The following is a 25,066-nucleotide window of genomic DNA, read 5'->3' on the forward strand; positions in this document are numbered from 1 at the left end:
AATTACATGAAATCTCATCTCAGAGAAAGCTCTACTCATATGTAAAACCATCACACAATTAGCAAGTCAGGGAAGGAATTTTAACACAATACTCTTGAATCTGAGAAAAGGTCAGAGAGTTTATTTGTCCTCATAGAATTTTCAATCTGTGTGTCCGTGTGTGTGTGTGTGTGTGTGTCTGTGTGTGTGTGTCTGTGTGTGTGTGTGTCTGTGTGTGTGTCTGTGTCTGTGTGTCTGTGTGTCTGTGTGTCTGTGTGTGTGTGTCTGTGTCTGTGTGTCTGTGTCTGTGTGTCTGTGTCTGTGTGTCTGTGTCTGTGTCTGTGTGTGTGTGTTTGTTTTCCTGATCCTCTAGAATGCTTTTCTTAGCAAGTCCAGTTAAACTCCTGTAGAGGTCAGTTTAGACATGTATGTAGTCCAGACCTCTGCTTTTCCCAAACCAAACATCAATAATTAAAACTAATAATGTGTAGTGCTGTAATACTTTAACACGATTTAAAATACTTTGGTAAAAATTAAAAGTCTTTTTTAAAGAGATGTTACCAAAATATCCTTTAAATTTGTGAACAGATATGTATCAATTAGAAGGTATTTTGAGGGACAAAAGAATCAGCTTATATAATAGTTTTGTTTGGGAGATTATACTCAAGACATTAATGAGAAATGCCAAATGTGAGAGCTATCTCCCTTTACATATTATACAAAGTTAACTTTTGTCGTACATGAGATAATGAATTTTTCCTACTTTTGGTTTTATTGTATTTCTTTGACTTTTGGAAGCTTAACATTTTTCGTGTAGTTAAATATGACTTGTAGAGTATGAAAATTTAAGATATTAACTCAGTGCTTTGCAGATAGTAGGAAACTGACAAATGTTAAATGAAAAGTTTGTAAGCATATGGTAACAATGAAGATTAGATTTAACACTCAGTAGATTTTATAAGTTTGTACGTATTTTTGTTAAAGTCAAGGTCACAGACAGATGGAATCTATGGTGCTTTTGGTGTTAACTTATATCTCAAAAGCAGTTACAATTTTTTGAAGTCTGCTAGAAAGCTTTGTTTTGAAATTAACATTTAACTCTTTTAATAGGTGTTGTCTTTTCCCCCTCATGAAGAGCTGTTAAAAGTGTAAGTAACAAGTTTGATTGACAGTTTGGGAAGTGGTAACTGTTTTTATGTGCTATGAAATACAGTTCCCAGGTAAGCAATTTAACATGACTGCACATGGTCACCTAACTTTCACAATTCTATTTGGGTATACTGAACTGCAGTTCAGTAAGAGTTTAGCTGTGCCTCTGCCAGAGCTAAAGCACTTTTTTGTGTATTTAGATTTTTTTAAAAAATATTTTGTTGAGGAAGATGCTTGATTTTTTTCCCCCCTCCCAAGTATTCAGAAGCCATTAAATTAAACTACTTTGAACGCTTTTCTAAGTTGTCTTAAGTTATCTCAGTTATCCTACTGAGTTTTCTCTCCTGATCTCGTTATGGAATCGAATGATGCAAATTTTGGTTTTAGCTTTTGTGTTTTTTTAAAACTCACAGGCTTTATGATTATTCTCTTTTAAGGAGGCAATTTTTAAAAAATATATTTTACACTTTTAAAGAGGCAATTTTTAAAAAAATATATTTTACTTATATATCTATTTTTTAAGTTATCAGCCTGTGTTTTTCTCCTAAGAGGCTACATTTATAGTCATTTCAGATAAGCTAGTATGTTTCAACATGTTAAATGTAAACTATGTTAGGTATATTAGGTGATATAAGTAATCTAAATCTAAATATTCTCCCATCTTGACTTGTTTACAAAATGGGTGATTTGCTAGGTTAGAATAACTGTAAATTGACTCTTTAGTTTGACTGTATAGAGCAGGGGTTGGCCAACTTTTTCTGTTAAGAGCCTGCTAGTAAATATTTTAGCCTTTGTGGTCTCTTTTGCATATTCCCCCCCACCAGCCCTTTAAAGATATAAAAACAGTTCTTAGCTCGAGGACCATATATCAACAGGCCGTAGGCTGAGCCTAGGGCCCTATTTTATCAACCCCTTATATAGGACCTTATTCTTAGAGAAGAGCTATTTGTAATTTAATCTTCTGCCTAAACCTCTCTCAACTGTAATAGGACTGAATTGCAAATTTTTGCTCTTGTTTTCTGCATTTCTGGGACATAGCTAACTCCTTAGATTGGACCAGAAAAACACGTATTCCGAGACTGCTATGAGAATAGGAGAACACCTGGCTTACTTTAATATTAGACTTTTGTTGTGGGTCAGCCACTTGAAGAAAGTCATAAATGATTTCATTGCCTTCTGGAAAAAATAAATAAATAAGGGAATGTTTTTTACTCTGAAAATAGCTACTGCAGTTGACCAGGTACAGCAGTTCATGTGTTCATGAACTGTTTCTTAGGGAATGATGTTCTTTTCTCTTTAACACAAACTTCAGCATGTCATATTATGTGTAAAAGCATTTAAAAAGCCATTTGTGAACATACGAATTCATAGGATAGGCTTTCTAAGTATCATCCACTTCATAAAAGGATATTATCAAGTGTCATCCACTTGATGTTTTTATTTTGCAATAACAAATGTTGATATGAGTATTTAAGTTGTATTCACTGCCAGAAAATCGTGCTGTATGTATTCATGTTTTGGTTTAGAATTTCAGAGAGAGAGAGAGAAATAATTGACCTCCAGAGTGAGTTAGATTCTTTGAAGGATGCTGTCGAACACCAGAGGAAGAAAAACAATGTAAGCAAATACTTATCAGAATGAAGCTTTTATTTTTATTACTTCATGGTTCAGGATTATTATTTATTCTTGGAAGCTATTTTTACTTTAGATTTGTCAGTCTTTGTAGGAAAGTACTATTGTTTTCTGCATGTAGCTTTTTTGGGGGGGGTTACTTGGGGTAATCATTTTATTGGAGAGCCAATTTTTTAATGAATAAGTATAAAGACGAATTCATACACTTGTTTGTGAATATTGTTTTAAATATGGAAGATATAATTACTACAGCTTTAGGGTTTTTTTTTAAACTAAAAATACAATTTAAAGACTTTCTTTTGAACTGTGTATTTGGGAAAATAATTTTTTTCAGCTCAGTATTTTAAAATCAAAGGTATTTTTCCCCTTATGCTGATTGGGCTAGCCTTTTTGTAAACTAAAGGTGATGCCAGTATTTAGACTCAGCATCTCAGTAATTAAATATATCTTTTCAAAGCCTTCTAGAACCTCCTCTTTTTAACTGAGAGGTGGCTTAGTTAAAGTGTGTTAGAGGCCTCAGAACCTGTAGATATTTATCTTAGACTAGGAAGGGATAGTGCTTTAAAAAATACAAATCCTAATACTTTTACTGAATAGACAATTATGAATTTAGATGAATCTCGTATACATACTTTCTGAACAGAAGGTGACACCTACAGGTGGAACGCAAGCATTCTTTGTAGAGGAGTTTTTGTATACAAAAGTATAATTGCTAAGACTTGAGTAAGGCTAAAATGTTATTGAAATCTAAAGGGTATTGATAATAGATAAGTATTTTTCTAACGTAAGTTAAATTTTTCAAAGTTTGTATTCATTAATTTAACAAGTTGGCATTTTCTTGCACCCCTGAGTTTGTCAAAATTAGGTATGTGAATTGCCCTTTGTGTATGCTTGTGTAACATTACTAACAGGACTGCCTATTCACAAAACTAGAGGTGAACTTGCCAATACACTGTTAACATTTGAATGTGTGTTTTTTTATTGGGCTTCTGAGATAAAGAGTGCATGGTCATGCCAGTCTAAGGCAGCAGCAGTGCTGGAGGCATTGAAGTGTGGTGAAAAGAACCAAGACCTTAGAGGCCTGCAGATTGCAGTGCCAATCCATTGTAGTTCTGTCACTTTATTTGCTGTGTATCGTTGGCCAGATTTCTTAACCTACCTGAGCTATGGTTTCCCCATCTATAAAAGGGAATAGATGCTTCCTAGGGTTGTTATGAGGATTAATGAGAACTTAAGTGAAGTGCCTACTACAGTGTTGGGCACATGAGTAAGCATCCAGTAAATGGTGATTATTGGCTTTTTAATTTTTGTTTTATTGTTTTTATCTGTTTGGATTTCTAAGAAAGGCTGCAGTGTAGGAGATTGATCAGTGTTTATATTTGCGCATGAAATGCTGTTAAAATCTAGATCATTCAGACCTTAATTTCCAACGACTTCTGTTTCTCCTTCAAGAGAATGTGTTTTATAGCTTTGAAGCCTCCCTTTGTGCCTGGATCAGCTAGCTCATACGGTTTGTGTCAGGTTGCTTTTATGGCATACACATATGACAATGCCAAGAAAGATATAGAAGCACAGTGAGTTACTGTGTCATTTCTAGGTAGATTTGAAATGTGTTAACCTTATTAAAACATAGAAAAAAAAATTTTATGCTGCAGGAGAAAGTCCCATGAGTGACATTGAGCCTTGTCTAAAAATCCCATGTAAAGCTTTTTGCAGTACTTTGTTTTTAATCCTCTACTCTTCAGTGTACCTTAAATCTTATTTGTAATCTTGATTTGCATGTTTACTTTTGAATGCTTTCTTCTTTTGTCACATGTGTGCAGTAATTACTCTAAAGCTGGCATATTTGTTGTGTATATTAATACATGGAAAGTGGGCATCTTTATTTCCTCATTCAAACTTCTAAACATTGCTTTTTATTTTTTTGCTAATATACATATTTTCTCACTGAAATACTTTTGCAGTAACCAGCATTTAAATGCAATGCAAAATACTGATGAAGTAAAAAGCAAAAATCTTTCAATAATGGATAAACTGAAATCATTCTTTCTAAAAATGATTAGGACCTTCGGGAGAAAAACTGGGAAGCAATGGAAGCATTGGCATCAACTGAAAAAATGCTGCAGGACAAAGTGAACAAGACTTCCAAGGTTGTAATGCTAACTCCAGAAACAATTATTTGAACAGAGAAAATCTGCAGCCTGTCTTAAAATCAGACTAAAGCATTTAATTTTACTGCAATTTAAATATAAAATCTCCTTATCCACATTTATCATCTCTCTCATGTCTACTTTTTCTCATCTTCTCCTGGAAGCTTTAATTTTGGGCATGCTGATTTGTTGTGATTACCTAATTGTTTAAACTTTGGTGAGTACTACGTTAAACTGAAGAGTCTGAGGAGACCTCCTGTGCTTCCCATGTAAGCTCTTGTCCAGCAGTGTGTGCCTGTTAGGTTGGTTAGGAAAGAACTTTGATGAAAACCCTGAACTAAAAAAGCTAACTGACTTAATAAACACATTCAGACACCTAGGATGTACCTACAATGTACAACAAACTGTCCTAGGTTCTTTGGAGTACACCAAGATGACCTGGACAAGGTAGAAAATGATAAGTCATAAGAAATACAGGAAAGGGATCAATTTTGGCTATGTTATTAGGAGTGGTTTCCCAGATGAGGTAGAATTGAACTTCAGGTTTTGAAGCAGCTGGACAGTAGTGACCACATGTGTTTTATTTAGGGATAATTCTCTTGACCAGAATATGTAAAGTACTATGAAAACATATATCCGTTTGTCTTCAAAATGATGAAGAATATGCTCCCTGGGCTCAAGTTGTTCCATGGATATGAAGATTTCTAATGAGTTAAAGTTGAGAAGAACTTCTTTTTAAAAATTGAGAGAAATGAAGGCATTCAGTCAAATACAGTAGAGCCTGTGTAAGGTGGAAACCTGTCAGAAAACTCAAATATTTTCCACAAATAGCGGTAGAAAAGTAGTAAGACTACACCCTGTCAAAGGCAGAAAACTTGTGAGACCCAGAAAAACAAGGCAGTCCCGCTGAGTTCAGCTCTCACAGGTTTCACTGTACTTTGAAAGTTCCCACCAATAATAAACGTGGAACAGGAGTATAGAATTTTACATATAGGTTAATGAAAGAACCTGTGTGATTTAGTTCAGCATTCTAAAAATATTGGATGAGCCAGGGTAACCTACTGAATTTTAAATACAAGTCTTAGTGACATTTGAAGGACTTTTTTAGCAGGATATACTTTTTATGAAAAGTTTTCTATCCAATGTACGTTTGTAGTTACAGTTCTTTTAGTGTAATGGATTTATACTTATGTATCTAGTCACCTGGCCCTAATTTTCACTAAAACCTAAATTAGCGAACGCTGGCAGATATTGGGACCAGAGAAATCTAGGTCAGGCAATAGAACAGTCTAGGCCAAGTAGGACACTGTTGTTTTGTTGTGAGTGGCTGCAATTGCACAGTCAAGTCTATTAGCAACGAGAGGTTTCTGGTTGTTGCTACACCTTTGTTTTTCACGGTTAAGAGCTACCTTTTAGCTTTCATTTTGTAGTGAAATTGTGTATCTAGTAGGTGCTAATCTCTTATTTAATATTGGACCATTCCTGCAAGAAGCTATATGCCACCTGCCATAGGCATTCTTATACATTATGATTCCAAAAGAAAGCTAGAATTTAACCACGTTTCAGAACTCATCACTGAGCTGCTTGTTGGCTTCTTGCATCGCTAATCATCTACAGAAAATAGAATTCAGCCTCTATTTCAAGGGAATGTAGCCAGTCCACAGTTACCACATGTGTGGAGTGCTGGTAGTTGGGGGAGTGCTGCAAGTTGTGCTGTACGGAGAAGAAGCTATGTAAAACATCTTTAGATGATAGAAATAAGTAAGTAATCTTATTAGAATGTAACAGAGAATGACATACTGCTTTTTCAGGATTATTTTTAAAGTAATAAGTACTCTTGAGGAGCTTGAGGTCACATTGAAAGATACTTCATACATATTATACTTGAAGATAGTAAGGAAATAAATTATAATAAAGCAGTTATCAGTATTACCCAGGAATTAAAGTGGAATGGCAGTTGCTACCCACAATCAAACTACTATGTCAGATGAATGCTTTTACAGCAAAGATTATTAGAATGGTATAAAAGTAACTCCTCATTGTTGTGGCTCCTGATTACAAGTTAGATAGTTTTCCTCTTGGGTCATTTTCAAAAAGCTTCTGTTCCACAGTGTCTCTTTTCCTAACTGATTTTCCTTAAAGCTTACACTGCTACTTCTGTGGTCAAATGATAAAAATGACCTATTAGTTGTCTCTGAACTAGCAGCTAATTACTGTTTTGAATGAGTATATCTTGTTTTATACAGCAGGTGTATTCCTGGAAAATAGTGGACTTTATTGAATTATTAAAAATACTCCATTAAATCTTCCCCTTAAAAAATCTTGCTACTAGTTCTTAATAAAGTGACAACTTTTTGTGTGTACATAGAATATAATTAATGTCTTTATTTTGTAAGTTTAGATTTTCATGTGATTGGAAAAGTGTATGCATCTTAAATCAGTAATCCATTTCAAAGATCACATCTAAAAGAGGAAAGATAGGTTTGAGATTGTACTAGCTTGCTTGCACTTTTGCCACCTGTGAACTTGACAAGTATTGTTTTGAGATGATTTTCTTGGCTTGGTTTAGATGTGCATTTTTATAAGTGTTCTTTTTTATCTTGTAGAGATAGTTTGGATATTAATTGGGGTTTTTGTGTGTGATCAAGTCATTACCCTAATTTTGACAAACCATGGTTTTGAATTTATTAATTGATATCTACTAGGTTTGGATTTAAAATTTCCAAATTCAGACATATATACATCTGTACTAATGTCTTTAAATTTACAGCTGAGAGAGCCCATACACAAGTGTCAAAAGTATGCTTGGCATTAGCGAAGTGTTATGCCATCCATTTATCTGCTCTCCTTCCTCTTTTTCCCTTATGTGCCACGCATCAAATTTCGGTCCTTTCTGCTTTGTTTAGCATAAACAGCTTCAAATGACCTTCAAGCTGAAAATGTGAAAATTGCCATTTTTAATCCCCATGGCATTATGGTCCCCTCAGTGATGCATTTTATGTAGAGATATTTGCCATCCAATAAGCCTCAATTGTGTTGTACACATACATGTATTTTAGTACATGTAGTTTAACTTTTAGCTATAGGAAGTGATTTAGTGTCTTGATGATTTTTTCCTGGAGGTGTAAATCACTTGATTTCAGATGCCAAGGAAAATGTCCGTATTATCAGCTATTTTCTTAGCTTGATTAATATGACTTTATTATTCAAGATGCTTTAGAGATTTTGCAGATTTTTTCTTGTGGACTCATTTTGACACATTAAAATGGGAAGTGTTAACATTTGTCAGTATTAAAATGAATATTTTAAATCCTATGACTTTTTCATTTCTTGAAGTTTAAAAGATGATAGCTTTTTTTCATTTTTTCTTTTAAATTCTGTAATCATGTAAGTTTTGTTGATTTGGTTCATTATCTGCTTTAGGAAAGACAACAGCATTTGGAAGCTGTGGAGTTGGAAGCTAAAGAAGTTCTGAAAAAGTTATTTCCCAAGGTGTCTGTCTCTTCTGATCTGGTAAGACTAATTTATTTGTTTATTCTTTTACATGACATCATTATCATTATTTAAGGAAGTTGTAAATAAGCAGCATTTGCACTCTGCACTTGGTTTTAATAGTGCACTTACTTCTTAATCTTTCCTATTACTAACCTAGGGTACTTTTGACTAGTTAGTATCAGTAACTTGACTCCAGACTAATTTCTGTATATTCAACTGATACTTTTATTTTATTCTGTAAAATTTACATATGAGACATTATTTGGAGGATTATAAACATATTTAGGAAAGAAGTATTTCTTAATGGTTAATAAAATCAGTATCCTCAATAGCTTATTCAAAATAGAACTTAATTATAAGTTAAATTGCTTCTTAGTTTTAGAAATACTATTATCTATTATTCAGCAAAATTCTTAAGATAATATAGAACAACTGACTTTACTTGAGGTTATGTATTTTAAGTAGGACAGAAAAGTTATCTTCATTCAGAGAATTAATACAGTACGTTTGAGGATGGGAAAAGCTTGTGAGCGTGCCATGTGAGTTTCCTTCAATGGTGGCATAGGTCTTTTTTAATTTTAATGGAAAATTGTTATACATATTCAAAAGTAAAGAGACTAGCATAATGAACCCAACGTACCCAATATCCCACTCCAGTAATTATCAATAAACAATCTTGTTCTGCCTCCCACTCTGCACATCCCAGATTATTTTGAGGCAAATTAGACATTGGATGGTTTCATCTGTAAATAATTTCAGCATGTATTTCTAAGATAAGGATTGCTTTAAAAAAAAAAAACCAAAGTACTATCATTAAATTTAAAAAAACTTTAATAATTTCTAATAGCTAGTTAATGCTCTCATTTTCCCAGTTATCATATGAATTGTCTATTTTAGTTTAATTAAATAATAGTTATTAGTTTGCTTTAATCAGGACCCAAATATGGCCAATATGTTGTGATTGGTTTAAGATATCTCTTAGATCTTTCTTGCTTTGCCTTTATCCGCTCCCCCCGCCCGCCGCTTCCTTCCCCATTCCCCTGCTTTTTTTTACCTAGGGTTTCCTATGTAGTTTACCACAGTCTGGATTTAGCTGACTGCATATCTGTGGTGTCAGGATGTTCCTCTGTCCTTTGTGTATCCTGTAAATTGGAAGTTCGATGTAGATGCTTGATCATATTCAAGCTCAATACTTTGGCATGGGTAGGGTGGGTGCAGGAATCCCTGGGCGGCACAGATGGTTAAACGCTTGGCTACTAAACAAAAGCTTAGAGGCTTGAGTCCACCCAGAGGTGCTTCGGAAGAAAGGCCTGGTGATCTACTTTCAAAGGTCATAGCCATTGAAAACCCGATGGAGTGCAGTTATATGCTGTAGCACATAGGGTTGCCATGAGTTGGAGTCGACTTGACTGCAACTGGTTTGGTTTTTCATTTGGTGTGGGGGCAAGACTACTTTATAAAAGCAGTGTTGTACATTTCCATCAAGAGATCATAATGCCTGCTTGTCTTTCTTTGGCCAGTTGGATCTTATTTAGGCATGCTATGGAGTCCTTTTGACACAACCCTGCTAAACTTTGACTGCTTCTTTGCTTTGTGATATAACAAGATGCTTCTGATTTATTGTATTCATTTCCTTCCACAAACTTAGAATTGGCCATTTCTCTAAGGAGCTCTAGTTCCTCTTATTGAGTGATAGGGATGGTGTATGGCTTTTTAAATAAATTTAATTGTCTAATCTATGTATAATCTGAGCTTAGCTGCTTGCTGTATTACACTACATGTAGTTTTCACCTATTTTATTTAAATATTTTTGGAAATTGATTATTTTGACTTTTCTTCCCCTGCCAGAGTTATAGTGAATGGTTGCGTGGATTTGAAAAGAAGGCAAAAGAATGTATGGCTGAAACTTCAGGTTCAGAGGAGGTTAAGGTTAGTTCAAGAGGTGAAGGGCCTGTATTTTAACCGAACATGGAAAAAAGAAGCAAATTGTCTTTTTAAGGTTCGGAAAGGTAATAGGATATGTTGTGAGTAGAATAATGATTTTTTGATAAGGTGTAAGAAGGTTATATTTCATCTTGTGAAAAATTGGGTGGAAATACTGTAAGTCGTTCTTGCATTTGATTGCTGTACCACTATGTCTCCCTTGCATTTGATTTCACCATTTCTTTATATTGTAATCATTTCTAAAACTGAGTATTTAATTATCCTCTACTCCCTTTTTAGCCTAAGTTTAAAAAGTAAAGATCAGTTAAGATAGGTATGTAGAAACTGATGATTTGCTGAAACATCCCAAAATATATCATTAGGAATATTCAGAAACTGTTTGTGTTTTTAGCTGGCTGCTGAAATTTGGGTGCTTTTTTTTTTTTTTTTAAAATTTCAAGTAACATGAATAAAATCCTCTCTACCATTTGTATAGCATAGGCATTATGATCTTACTTCACATGTGGGTCTGCTTTGATTTTTACCATCCAGCTAAAGATCGACGAACTCATTATAAAATTGGGCAATATATTATATGGTAAGCAGACTTAAAGAGTTTAATTAGCAAAAAACCAAATGCAAAGGTCATTGAACTTCATTGCCACTTAGAAAGTTGAAATGTAGTGTTTTCATTATATAACAGTTTGAAACCATTTATCATACTATACTATTAAATACTGAAATTTGAAGTACAAAACTTTCTGGTAAAATTAAATGGAGAATTTTTGTTTATTTCATTCTTTCCAGATTCTAGAGCACAAGTTGAAAGAAGCTGATGAAATGCACACATTGTTACAGCTAGAGTGTGAAAAATATAAGTCCGTCCTTGCAGAAACAGTAGGAAAAGATTTTTTATATGCATTTTGATTTTATTTTTAAATCATTAACTTATTCCTTAGTGGCCTAAAGAGTTTATCTTGGCATTAATACGTAAATTTTTCAGAACAACTATATTTTTGTCTTTAGGAAGGAATTTTACAGAAGCTACAGAGGAGTGTAGAGCAAGAAGAAAACAAATGGAAAGTTAAAGATGATGAATCACAGAAGACTATTAAACAGGTATTTAAAATGAAGAGCTTAGAGCAGCTTGGACCAGGAGCATCAGCATCACCTGGGAACTTGTTAGAAATGTAGATTCTTGGGCCCTACTCTAGACGTACTGAATCTGAAACTGTGAGGTGGGGCCTAGCAGTTTGTGCCTTAACAAGCCCTCCAGGTAACACCTGCTCAGGTTTGAGAACCATTGTTTTAGAGTATGACTAAAGGGTAGTAGTATAGTATGTAAAGTGCTTTGAAAATTATTGAAATATTATGTGATAACGTAAGGTAAACAATTTTGGTTTTAAAACAATTGATGCTTTACCCATGTTACAGTATTCAGGAAAAATTTATTAAGTCATTGTTCTGTTCTTGGAACCTGAAAGTTATTGGAGAGTCTTAATTTTTCTCCCATTTTCTGTGGTGTGGAAAAGGGTGCCATCTGTTGCTGACTTGTTTTCCTGGTTCAAACTGTGCAGAATTTAGGGTTGTTGATGGTATTCTGTGTTCATGCATCTGGGGATTAAGTACAGCTGATTTTTCATTTAATTGTTAATGAAAAATTAAGTACTTTTAGTTGGACTTAATATCATATCATGGAAATGGAGTAGGTTTTGACCATGATTTAAATCAAGTGAAATATGATTCTTTTTAAAGGTATTTTAAAATTCTGTATGACTTTAAATAGGGTGTATTTCAAAACCTCTGAAGTGTCCGATTAACTCAGAATTCTACAAAATGAAAACATCTGTCTATACCCTTGGTTGTTTACTCGGTCCTGAAATTGTTTCACATTTCAGATGCAGTCGTCATTCACATCTTCGGAACAAGAGCTAGAGCGATTAAGAAGAGAAAATAAAGATATTGAAAATGTATGTTATTTGATTATTTGACCTGTAACCTAGCATTAAGGGATGTCCTAAGATCCTTATTTTAAGATTTATCTAATAATGTAGTTGTTAAGCTGTTAACAGTGTATCTTGGGTAGTGTTTGAAATGATGCAGCTTTATATTTGTAAGTGTGATAACTTTCCATTGTGGAGAAGCACCATGAAATCTTAAATGTGTATATTAGTGAACTTTTCCTTCTTTGTTGCATTGCTAGCTGAGAAGAGAACGAGAGCATTTGGAAATGGAACTGGAGAAGGCAGAAATTGAACGATCTACTTATGTTACAGAAGTTAGAGAGGTACATATAATAGAATTTTTTTCAATCTTTTCAATTCAAATTACGTTTATAATAGAGCGATAAAATATTGCAGTATAAGTTATTTGTGGCAGAGCTTCTGGATAGCGTACAAAACATGGGATATCACAAGGAGATCAATCTTAAACTTTAAACTTCATTGCAGCTGAAAGATCTGTTGACTGAATTGCAGAAAAAACTTGATGATTCATATTCTGAAGCAGTAAGACAGAATGAAGAACTAAATTTGGTAAGAAGCTTGTTCTCCACTGGGTATCAAGTAGGCTCTGAAAACGCTTGTGTTGACATGTGGAGAAACCACCCAAACTTTTTCTCCTTGCTAACATCTTTAGCTTGGCATTTTTGCAAGTTTAAGATAATCTTCATATTCTGATGGCTCCTAAGATGATCTTTCTTTCTTGATTCCTAAGATGATCCTCCTTTTCTTAGCTCCTAACAATGGCATGTTTGGCTTCCAACTCTTCTTCAAAAAATTTTCTATGTTTTATTAAGCCTAATTTTTCAAACAGCATTATTTTCAGTGAATAGAGAAATGAAACAGATAAAGATTGGCCGAGTTGTGAAGATAGGTACTTTCTCAAACTGTCATAGTTAACTCAATCTCTTATTTTCTAACCTGGGAGAAGATTCTTGAAGATTGGAGATATATAGTCTTCATTCAAGGGCAATAATCCAATCCAGTTTTCTTATTTTAACTGTTTTTTTTAAAGCTTACAGGTAACAAAAAGGTTATGAGATTCTTTTATCATCAGCATTATTTAGAGCATAGTAACTGAAACTGTAGACTTTGAGATACTCAAATTAGCTAAGTATCTTATAAAGGCATAGTACTCTGTATTCTAGTTTGTAGAGTCCCTAGGTGGTGCAAACAGTTAAGCACTCAGCTGCTAGCTGAAAGGTTGGCAGTTTCAACCCACCCAGAGTCACCTCAGAAAATGGTCCTGGCAGTCTGCTTCTGAAAGGCCACAGCCTTGAAAACCCTGTGGAACAGTTGTACTCTGCACACGTGGGGTCGCCACGAGTTGGAATTACCCCGATGGCAACTAACGACATTCCAATTCTTATGTTTTCTAAAAACTTAAACTAATTGTGACAGGCTTAGTTGTTAGATATGACTGTCTTATTCTCTGTTTCAAACAACAATCATTATGCCTTTCCGTGACTTAAAATTACAGTACAGGATTCAGCCTTTTAAAAGAAGCTGAGTAAACTCAAGGAAAGCTACAGAAAATAGTTTTCTCCTTACCCCCAAGTTAACCCTGCCTAGTTTGGAATTTTCCCATTAGCATTGCTACGTGTACCAAAGAAAACTTTTTGATCCATTCATTTGTGGTTGGTTTTCTATGTTATGGCAGTGATATTATGGGAATCAATTTTCAGGGTAGGGCACTTTGAAATAAACACGTATCATATATATCTATCCCCCTCTGTTTGTTTTATTTACCTTTGACTTAATTGAACTCATTCTCATTGCAACATAAGACTGGTTTTATACATCTGTTTTTAAAAAATAATTTCTAACTACCTTTGCTAGAGATTTTACTTTTAACTTTGGCACTCACTGGCTGATTCCAACAGTGACATCAAATCCACAGGATTATAGTTAATCTCCATTTGGCCTGCTTCTGTCTTTGTCTTTTTTGCCTCTTAATTTCTGTCAAAAAACAGTTTTGAATGGCAGTTAATTTTGTTATAATGATGCGTTGAGTTTGGAATCTTTGTTAGTTGTTTTGTTTGCTCAGGGTAACTGTTAGCACATTTTAAGATAAAGTTATTTTGTTTGCCTGTGTACGCTTTGTGTATTAGTGGGCCAAAATGAATAACCTCTCTGATGTAGAGCATTAAACTCAAGGGTTTAAGAAGCAGACACTGAATAATTTGGGTATTTGAATAGAGTTCCCCAAATAAAATTTCCATATGGAATGCCCTTCACTAGTTCTACCTCCAACATGAAATGTCAGTGTCTTATGTTTCCCTCTTTTAGGTCTCCAGAAGTGTTTGGAAAGTTATGCCTATGGGTAGGAGGATTTTTTTATACACAGATAAAAACAATGAGCTTGATGGATTTAGTAGGAAAGTAGTTCTTTGTCAGTATAGTTCATTTCCCTTATTCACATTTAATCAGAACAGTTGTCAGAGAAAAGAATTGTATTGGCAGTAGAGTTTTATAGAACTTTTATAGGTATTTTAATGAGTTGGTTATTGAGAAGTGTATCCAGAGACATTTCTGGTTAGTATAATTTAGACCAGCTGTAAAATGTGGTCTTGCACTGTTCTCTTCAGTGAAGTCTTAAAGGATGAGCAACATTTAAATTTGTTAAGTGTTCATTTTACTGAATTTGTAATCTTCTGTTTAGTGTCTTTTAAAATATTGACTTTTTAACTAAAGTGTAGATCCAGAAAGCCTTTAAAAACTAATTGGTAAAACTTCTGATTTTAATTTGGAAGAATTTAAATATGAACTACTTTATGAGTAGGGAATAATAATACTTTTCTAAGGCACTTTACTGGAATTTGCTGGTTTTGTTTTTTGCATATGCTGTTTCCCACTCTAAATTCTAGTTCATTACTATAGCTTTTCTTATGTTTAGCTTTACAAATGGGAATTTCCATTGCTTAGCTTTTCTGTACATCTGGTGCAGCGTATTGGCTAATCCACTGTGCATAATAACTTAGCAGTCTCATTCTTTCTCATTCATTTTTCAGTCCTAGAAGTGTCAGCATAATCAAAGAAAGGTGAATACTAAGTTAACTGTGGTGTTGCTTTTATTTTTACAGTTGAAGGCACAGTTAAATGAAACTCTCACAAAACTTAGAACTGAACAAAGTGAAAGACAGAAGGTAGCTGGTGACTTGCATAAGGTAAGACACTGTTGTCCTGAAGGTGTAATATTATGATGCTAAATATCATGCCTGAATCTTAAGGCATATTTGAATCTTAAGCAAGTTGCTAATTCTGGAACTGTTGTTTTGCATCATTGTATTAACTTGCTTATAAATTTAACCTCAGTTTGTTATACAGTTACTTTTTTGGAATTAAATTATTTTGACTTGTTTTCCAAGCCTCATTCACTTCATCATTTCATCCCATTTATGTGATTATTTTATAAAGTATAATGTAAAAGTTTAATTAGCATTACTCTTCTTTAAAAAATTTGGTAACATCCTTTTTTTTAATTGAAGTTTGCCTATGTAGTCATTTACAAGTACATTTTGGTTGATCTTCGTGGATAAAACTAAAAGATGCATATAGACCTTTGGTGTTTCAGAAATTTTTCATGTGTTTGTACAAACACGTTTTTCACAATTTCATGTATAAACGAGCTAATTTTAGGTTTGCATTTCTTATTCGTTGCATTAGATTGATACTTGTAATTCTGCTTTGGAGTTTTTTAAATAGTGTAATTAATATGGGATTATATCAAAGCTCCTTTAGAGCAGGGCTTTGGACCGGTTCTAAATGGTTCAGTCATGGCCTACGGAAGCAAGGCAGGGCTTCAAACCGGTTCAGAGTGTTTCAGTCATGGCTGATGGAAACAAGGGCAGTGTACGTGTTGCATAGCAACCGAATCTCTTGTGCATCGGCTTTTGAGCTGAGTAGGAAATAGGCAGCAATACCCTTCTCAGAGTTGGCAGCCGACTGTACCACTTTGAATGTGTTTCACTCTCCACAGTCATGCCAGTAATCCAGTCTCCTGCATCAAGCTCCTGAAAGTTTGCTGATGTGGGAGATTGTTATGCAAAGGTCTGAGAGGCCAGAATTGTTTCAAATTATTTTAGTGTCATTGTTACCACTAGATAAAATGTGAACTTAAGAAGTTTGTTTTAGAGCACAGATTTAGATAAATGATACACAGTCAAGACGGAGCAATCTAATTTACTTTGATACATGATTTTAATTTCTCCCCCTGGATCAAAATATAACACATGCAATTTTGGACTAACAGTTTAGTTTCTCAAAGAGTACTTTAAGGATATTAAACAGGTGCTCAAACATGTGGATATGCCATGTTATTTATGATGGCTAGAAATGGCAACAATAAGTGACAGTTTAAATAGAATGTCTATATAGTAGAAATATTGTACAACACTCCATTTGAAATGCGCATATTTATTGGCATGAACAAAGGTAACAGTATTTTGTAAAACAAGTTTAAAACAGCACGTATGTAAAAGCCTATTTATGTAAAAAATTTTTGCCAGTTTCTACAAGCACATACATGCACAGAGAGGGATCTAGACCAGGGGTTAGCAAATCTTTTCTTTGGGAGCCTTGGAATAAAATATATTAGTTTGTGGGTCACATATGGTTTCTGTTCCACATTATGATCTGGAAGGAAAAAGCTTATTTACGTTTTCGAGAAAAAACTTTGAATGGATTGGCTTTACATTGTATTTTAAGAAGAGTTCTATTCTTGTACAAAATGTATAACAAAATCACTCATTTTTTGGTTATACTTATATATCAATTCTTTTATTTAGTAGCTATCATACTATTTTCCATGTAGGCCCAACAATCATTGGATCTTATCCAGTCAAAAATAGTAAAAGCTGCTGGAGATACTACTGTTATTGAGAATAGTGATGTTTCTTCAGAATCGGTATGTATTTTCTTTAACCCAAAATCTCTGGGACTAATACCTTACAAATTATGTGAAGAAAAAAATGTACAAGTCTCTGACTAGAAAAATGCCTTTGTAATGTGCTGCTGTAAGTTACGTTGTACTCTTAACTGAAGGTAACCCTTTCTTTGAAATATCCTACCTTTGAAATGCAGTGGTTTTTTTTTTTTTCTTCTTCTTTTTGCACTGCAAGAAAGTATTTGGTTTTTACTTTAGCTCAGTGGGATGGTATGCCAATTTTAAGGTTTGTGTTGAGAGGCAGCATGGTGTACTGGTTACAAGTACAGATTTGGGAGCTAGACTACGTTTGAATCCTGTCCCTACCATTTAGTAGCCGAGTGACTTTGGGCAAATTCCTTAGCCTCAGCGTACCTTAGTTGCCCCATCTGTAAAAGGCAATGATAATAGTACCTATCTTGTAGGGTTGTTGAAAGAAATAAATGACTAAATATATAAAACAGTTAGAATAGTGGGTAGCACTTAGAACAGTGCCTGCCAGTTGATGAGAGCTCAAGAAATGTTAACCTTTTTACTATTTTTGTTATGAATGGGCTCTCCTTTGATGCTGGGTGAACTTTTTTCTGAAAGAAGAAATGGATTTATTTCTGATATTCATAGATTCTAGATTTTTTCCTTTTGTGGCCTAGTGACTGTATTTATAACATAACTTTCTTTGGTTCCATCTAGTTTGCATCAGTAGTTAATAAACACTCTTTCTCTGTGGTTTTTTTTGTTGATTTCTATGCCATGTTTCTGATTTTTCATATTTGTATTTAAAACAGCAATAAAATATTTTCTGGTTTTGCCACAGCTAAGAAGTTTCCTGAATACAATTAAACACTTCGAGGGACAGAGTAGCAGGGGCAGGGGTCTAGGGACCATGCTTTCAGGGAACATCTAGGTCAATTGGCATAACAAAGTTTATTAAGAAAATGTTCTGCATCCTACTTTGGTGAGTGGCGTCTGGGGTCTTAAAGGCTAGCAAGTGACCATGCATCAGTTGGTCCCGACCACCTGGAGTAAAGGAGAATGAAGAACACCAAAGACACAAGGAAAGTATTAGCCCAAGAGACAGAAGGGGCCACATAGACCAGAGACTTCATCAGTCTGAGACCAGAAGAACTGGATGTTGCCTGGCTACCACCAGTGACTGCTCTGATAGGGAACACAACAGAGAGTCCCTGATGGAACAGAGGAAGGGTGGGATGCAGAACTCAAATTCTGATAAAAAGACCAGAAGTGTAGTGGTCTGACTGAGACTGGAAGAACCCCAGAAAACATGGCCCTCGGACTCTCTGTCAACCCAGAACTAAAACAATTCCCGAGGCCAACTCTTTAGACAAAGATTGGATTGGACTGTGCGATATAAAATGATATTCATGAAGAGTGTGCTTCTTAGCTCAAAAAGGTACATGAGACTAAATGGGCAGGTCCTGTCTGGAGGTGAGATGAGAAGGCAGAGAGAGGGTTAGGAGCTGGTTGAATGGACACGGGAAATCAGGGTGGTAAGGAGGAGTGCATGTCACAGTATAGGGAGAGCAATTAGGATCACATAACAATGTATGTCTAAATTTTTGTATGAGAGACTAACTTGAATTGTAAGCTTTCACTTAAACTACAACAATAAAAATAAATATATTTTCTGGTTTTGGTTGAAATGCCTTTTCCTTGTGTTTGGAGTTTTTCATTGCTTGTGTCTTCTTTTTGGCAGTCTTCTGAGAAAGAGACAGTATCTGTAAGTCTAAATCAGACTATAACACAGTTACAGCAGTTACTTCAGGCAGTAAACCAACAACTCACAAAGGAGTAAGGACACTACCAGATATTAGGTAAGAATTATTGAAGGATTGGTGTCTTTTTATGGATAATTGACATAGTGGGTATATGTGTAATTTGTGTTTACCATAAACTCAGGGAACTCTCATTGCCCTAGAGGAAATACTCACCGTTGTACCTCTCTCAGAACCTCTGGATGGCAGCTTTGTTAGAGTTTTATTTTCATCTTGTGCATATTTTGAAGGTCTTGAAGTTTGGTGGGAAAAAATAAATCCTGTATCTTTTGCCTCTTTTGACCTGTTTATAAAGCAGACTTTCTTGTATCTTGGATACTTGGGGGTTTTTCGTCACCATAGTGTCTGTAACTGCTTTGTTAGTTTACTCTGATCTTAGTTTTATAAAGTATCTTTTTCTTTTTTTTTTTTAATGATTTGGTAAAATAAAGTGATCCTGTCCTTTATACTGGGGGCCCTGGTAGCACAGTGGTTAAGAACTCAGCTGCTAACCAAAAGGTCAGCAGTTCAAATCCACCAGCTCCTCCTTGGAAACCCTATAGGGCAGTTCTACCATGTCCTATAGGATGGCTGTGAGTCGGAATCGACTTGACAGCAGTGGGTTGTTGTTGTTTTTTTAACCTTTATACTGAGGTAAGGTTGCTGAACTGAACATCGCAATTTCTTTACATTGGAAGTTGAGTTTTACCTAAGTTTACTTTTATAGATATTTCAAGAAATCCATTCTTTAACTCCTGAAGTGAGAATTTCAATTGAAGATAAATAACCCATCATGATATAATAAGCTTTTTTTGGTTATATTGTCTTGGAAAACACAGATTTGTTGACATTTGAAAATGATTTGTATTCCTGTTGGTAAATGCAGAGTTTTTTGTTGTTTTGTTATTAAACTTGGGCTTTCCTTGCTTTATGAGTGCTTTTTGTCCCACTGTCTATGATAATTAGAATATTCTAATATGTGCTGAATAGCTCAGATAGTCTTCTTTTGAAGCTGTTTGTTTTTTAAAATAACCATATTGTTCTGGAGACCAGTGTCCTGTGAAACCCAAGAAGACAACTAATCACTGAACTGTGTGTCTTAGGCTGGGTTCTCTAGAGAAGCAAAATCATTAAAGCGTATAAGTAAATATAGAAAGACAGATTTATATCAAGGAAAAGGCTCACGTGGTTGTAGAGTCTGGAACATCCCAAGTCTGTGGGTCAGGATAGAGGCTTCTCCTGATTCACTTAGCTGCAGGGGCTGGTGAACCCAAGATCGGCAGGTCAGAGAGCAGAGCTTTTGCTCACAGGCTGCAAAGATTGACGAATTCCAGGATCAGCAGGCAAGACAGCAGGTAAGCTGCTAGCTTATGTTCCAAGAACTGGAGGTCGGATGAACAGGAGCCAGCTGCAGGATCCAGAGTGATCAAAAGCCAGTGAGTCTTGCCGGAGTGTCCACTTATATTCGATGCAGACCACATGCCCAGGGAAATTCCCTTTCAACTGATTGGCTGCTAACAGCAGATCCCATCATGGAGCTGATCATATTATGTCAAATTTCATTGTGGAAGTGATGACAACATATATGACTGCTAAACCACTGAGAATCATGGCCCAGCCAAGTTGACATACCTTAATCATCATACTGTCACATTCAGAACCCATGTGTTAAGACTAATGATGGGTATACAAGAGCCTTAGGGATGGATAAGATACCCCTGAAATTTGGGATGGACCTCCATTTTGGTATTACAGGGACATTTTGTCTCACTTCCGTAGAATGATTTTACTCTGGCCTGCCTTATCATAGTGCTCTCCTTTTAAAATGCCATTTCAGGTTAGATACCTCTAAGAAGAATTTCCAAATAAACCCAGCTAATGTTTTAATGTGTCAGCAAGAATAATTACACCTAATCTCAACCTCTTATCCTTAGCTCGCCTCTCCAGTTGCCTAGAGTTACTCTTTCAGACTTTTGCCACACTCCCTCAGCTTCCCCAAATTAGCAAATAACCTTGCTTCCTACTTCATAGGGAAACGGGAAATGCTTCTATCACTTCTTCCTGTGTCTTCAGCCCTATTCTCTCCCCATACTCTTCTTCAGTCTTGAAAATGTGTATTTTGACATTGTATTTCCTTCAGGTTACCACCTGACTTAGGCTGAGTTCTCTAGAGGAGTAAAACCAGTAAAGCATATATACAAATATATATAGAGGGATTATTTTGAGGGAGTTGGCCCTTGCAATTGTGGAGGGTGACAAATCCCAAATCTGTGGGTCAAGCATCATGCTGGAGGTTTCTCCTGACTTACATGGTTGCAGGGGCTGACGAACCCAAAATCAGCAAGTGAGGAAAAAGGCTGCTGGCTCACAGGGTTGTGGAAGCTGGTGAATTCCCAAATCTGCAGGTCAGATGGCAGGCTACTGGCTCACATCCCAAGAACCAGAGGTCAGAGGATGAGCAGTTGGATGCAGGATCGAGAGAGAATGAACTTTGCCAGAACATCCGTATATATTGAATGCAGGCCACACCCCCAAGGAAACGCCCATTTCAACTGATTGGCTGCTCATGTCAGATCACAAAATGGAGAATGATTACGTAATATCTGCCAGACCACTGAGGATCGTGGCCTAGCCAAGTTGACATATAACATTAACCATCACAACCCACCCCTTGTCAACTTGGCATCTGTATACATCTCTAAACCATACATAATCTCTAAATAAAGGCAATTGTAAAGTCATACGTGTGCCTAACATGATACAACTAACGTGTACAAACAAAAACGCACTAGCCCCATTTACATCTTATATTTTATAATAAGTGATGGAATAAAGGAGGGAAGTAAAAGATACTTGCCCCCCCCCACACATGCATAACAAAAGGAAGAAATACTCAAAACAATTACAGTCCTTGTTTTTGCAACTGATCACGTGGTCTTAGCTGGTATTTAGAACTACCTTCCACTACCCATTCCATATTCCCTTTGCCTGCTGGGGTGACCTAAACCTTCATCTCTGGAGAGTCTGGCCATTAGTAGTCGTGTTGAAATTAGGTTGCTATAGTTTTCCACTGGCTTTAATCATAGGGCATGGTAATACTAAGAGACGCCCTAAGGGATCTCCCATACTCCAGACATACTCTTCTTTACCTCCATTATGTAATATCAATTTGATTTCCCCTTGGTAATCAGGATCAATCATATAGCCAATATGATAACTCCCTTCTTTGCCTGTTGATCGAGAGGCATGAGGAGCCCAAAGTGGCCAGGTGGCATTCTTAACTTCCAGTTCAGTGGAATCAGTGTTATGTCTCCAAGTGGGAGCATTCCTCCCTTTGGAACTAAAACCTCTAGACCTACAGAGCATAGGGTTGCGGGGATAGGAAGCAAAGCTTTGAGAGTGAGTCAGTAGGGGTAATAGTGGTGCCACCCGTTGATTCCTAGACCCATAAATTCTGTCTTAGTTATCTAGTGCTGCTATAACAGAAATACCACAAATGGATGACTTTAACAAACATATCTGTTTTCTCACAGTTTAGGAGGCTAGAAGTCCAAATTCAGGGTGCTGGCTTTAGAGAAAGGCTTTCTTTCTCTGTTGGCTCTAGAGGACGGTCCTTGTCTCTGAGCTTCTGCTCCTGGGCAGTCTTCATGTGGCTTGGCATCTCTCTCTCCCCAGCTCTCCTCCTCTCGCTTGTTTAATCTCTTTTATATCTCAAAAGAGATTGACTCATGACACATGCTATACTAATCCTGTCTCATTAACATAAAAAGACGAACCATTCAGAAATGGGATGATAGCCACAGACATAGAGGTTAGGATTTGCAACATATATTTTTGGGGGACTCAGTTCAATCCATAACACCATCCTAATTTTTTACTTCACTGTTTAACAAAGATTCTTAAAATAAGAAACTATTCTTACAGTGTCTACTTCCTATTAACTCCTCCGTCCACTATAGAATGGCTTCTCTTCCTGCTTTTCCACTGAAACTATTCTTGCTAAGATCAGTAGTGATTTCCTAATTGCTAGATCTACTACAGGCCTTTCTTTTGCATATAATGAGATTCTGAGATTCAGTTTATGAAAGTTGAATATGCTGAAGTCAGTCAGTAGGCCTTTGTGTTATAAGGAAAGGGTTTCATTTCTGGAGAGCTTAAAAAATTGGAAGATCACCTATTATTCCTTGCCTTTAGACATCATCATCAGTATCTCTCTCAACATTTCCAAGGTGTTCTTTAATATTTTCTTCTTCTTCCCAAACACATGGCCTACTTTTTTCAATCTCATGAACCATTTTTGGCTTGCCTAATTGTTCCCATATTTGCCGTATTAAGTTTGAAACTTATACCAATCATTGGTAATGACTCTTCCGTTTTTTAGTTTTTAAAGTGTAGTAATTGGTTAAGATAAATACATATACCTTGGCAACACAGCTAAAACTGAACTGTTGGCTGGTAGAGAGCTCCCCTGAGTGATAACTCAGCATTCTTTTGTCAGATGATGAACAGAAGTCCAAATTTTGCAAGTTAAAAGGTGGTTGAGACTTAGTAGTGTAACATATTATGAATGACAGGGTGGATTGTATGAAAGGAGAAGTCCACAGACATTTGAGAACTTTTCATAACTTCTTTGACCCTACCCAGCATTGATAGTGATAAACCCTCCTTACATATCCTTTGGTTTTCCTGGTTCTTCACGCCCTTTAAATGTTCGTTACTCTCAGATTTTTATCCTCAGCCCTTATTTCTTCTCAATATATGCTTCCTAAGGCTAACTCACGTATTATCATATTCTTAATCATGCTACTGAATGATTAAGTCGGAAATATAAATTTCTTAATCATCAGAATTTAGGTAATAGGCTAATATCACCTATGCCAGGAAACTAGTTTCTACTTTTTAATATATACTACAAGTACATATGAATTGTTTAAGACAATGCTGTACATCTTCAATAAGGGAAAAGCTATTTTTTTTTAGATAAAAACGAGACGTGCTATAGAGTAATTTAATTTTTCTAACTCAGTTCTTAGAACTTATGTGAGCTGTAGGGTAGGTGTGTTTAGCCCCTATCCCTAATTTGTAACAAACTTTAACGTTTCTTTACTTTTGAAAGTCTTCTTCACATCCTCTATTTCCCAACTCTGCCCCTTCTCAAAAAAAAAAAAAAAAAAAAAAAAGCTGCCATCCTTTTTTTTTTAAGAATTAAGATGACTTTTGTAGCTTTGGATTAGCAGTAGTAATATTTTCTAGTGTACTTTTTGTTCCCAGGTATCTGCTTTCCCTTATGTCTCACATTTGCCTGGCTTTTAATTGTATTTCTGACCGTGTCAGAAAACTTCGTTACCCTAGGTTCCCTTAACCAGGGAATAAGTTTGAGGAGTCCTCTAGAGGAAGGATGATGCTTTTAATTGCTGACACTTCATGAGTATGCCTGTAAGCATGAGCATGCATCTAATGTGCTAATTTATTTAATCTTCACGATAACCCTGTGACTTAGGTAGATGATATTATTGTTATTCCCATTTTACAGGAAGGGACAGACCAAAGCGATAATATAACTTAAACAAGATCACATCTATAGTTATGGTTCTGGAGCCTGCACTCTTAATCTTCCTAATCTAGGCACTCTGTGCTCTGATCCTTTTTGTCACTTTTTTCCCTCATTCTATCTAGTCCCTTGTTGCTAGCCTCATACAATTTCTTTAGCCAATTTTGACTTCTCCCCCCCCCAACAAATTTTTTTATTTTTTATTTTTTTATTGTACTTCAGGTGAAGGCTTACAGAACAAATAGTTTCTCATGAAGCAGTAGTACACATATTGTTTTATGACATTGGTTAACAACCCCACAACATGTCAAACCTCTAACTTCTCAACCTTTTCTTTTGGTGAAAATACACATAGCCAAAGATACACTGTTTCAAAAATTTCTACATGCACGGTTCAGTGACATTGACTACGCTCTTCCAATTGTGCTGTTATTCTCACTTAAGATGAAGGCTTACAGAACAAAATATTTTCTCATTTAACAGTTACTACA

The 25,066-nt window shown here is 35.6% G+C and overlaps 1 protein-coding gene across 2 annotated transcripts in view; it reads left to right on the forward strand.

Moving 5' to 3' along the window:
* KTN1 (kinectin 1) overlaps positions 1 to 25,066 on the forward strand; it is an 85,537-nt gene that overhangs the window by 57,676 nt on the left and 2,795 nt on the right. The window contains exons 30-42 of one of the 2 annotated variants that reach the window (XM_023726216.1): positions 1,090 to 1,127; positions 2,655 to 2,745; positions 4,824 to 4,910; positions 8,334 to 8,423; positions 10,254 to 10,334; positions 11,136 to 11,225; positions 11,355 to 11,447; positions 12,227 to 12,298; positions 12,532 to 12,615; positions 12,779 to 12,862; positions 15,412 to 15,495; positions 17,142 to 17,234; positions 18,967 to 19,084. In XM_023726216.1, the coding sequence (XP_023581984.1) occupies positions 1,090 to 1,127; positions 2,655 to 2,745; positions 4,824 to 4,910; positions 8,334 to 8,423; positions 10,254 to 10,334; positions 11,136 to 11,225; positions 11,355 to 11,447; positions 12,227 to 12,298; positions 12,532 to 12,615; positions 12,779 to 12,862; positions 15,412 to 15,495; positions 17,142 to 17,234; positions 18,967 to 19,065 (1,086 nt within the window). In that variant the 3' untranslated portion in view covers positions 19,066 to 19,084. The remainder of the gene's footprint in view (positions 1 to 1,089; positions 1,128 to 2,654; positions 2,746 to 4,823; positions 4,911 to 8,333; positions 8,424 to 10,253; positions 10,335 to 11,135; positions 11,226 to 11,354; positions 11,448 to 12,226; positions 12,299 to 12,531; positions 12,616 to 12,778; positions 12,863 to 15,411; positions 15,496 to 17,141; positions 17,235 to 18,966; positions 19,085 to 25,066) is intronic. The other variant, XM_023726217.1, reaches the window with a different exon arrangement.

Source organism: Trichechus manatus, unplaced genomic scaffold (genome assembly GCF_000243295.1).
Source record: "Trichechus manatus latirostris isolate Lorelei unplaced genomic scaffold, TriManLat1.0 scaffold00010, whole genome shotgun sequence".
Classification (NCBI taxonomy): domain Eukaryota; kingdom Metazoa; phylum Chordata; class Mammalia; order Sirenia; family Trichechidae; genus Trichechus; species Trichechus manatus.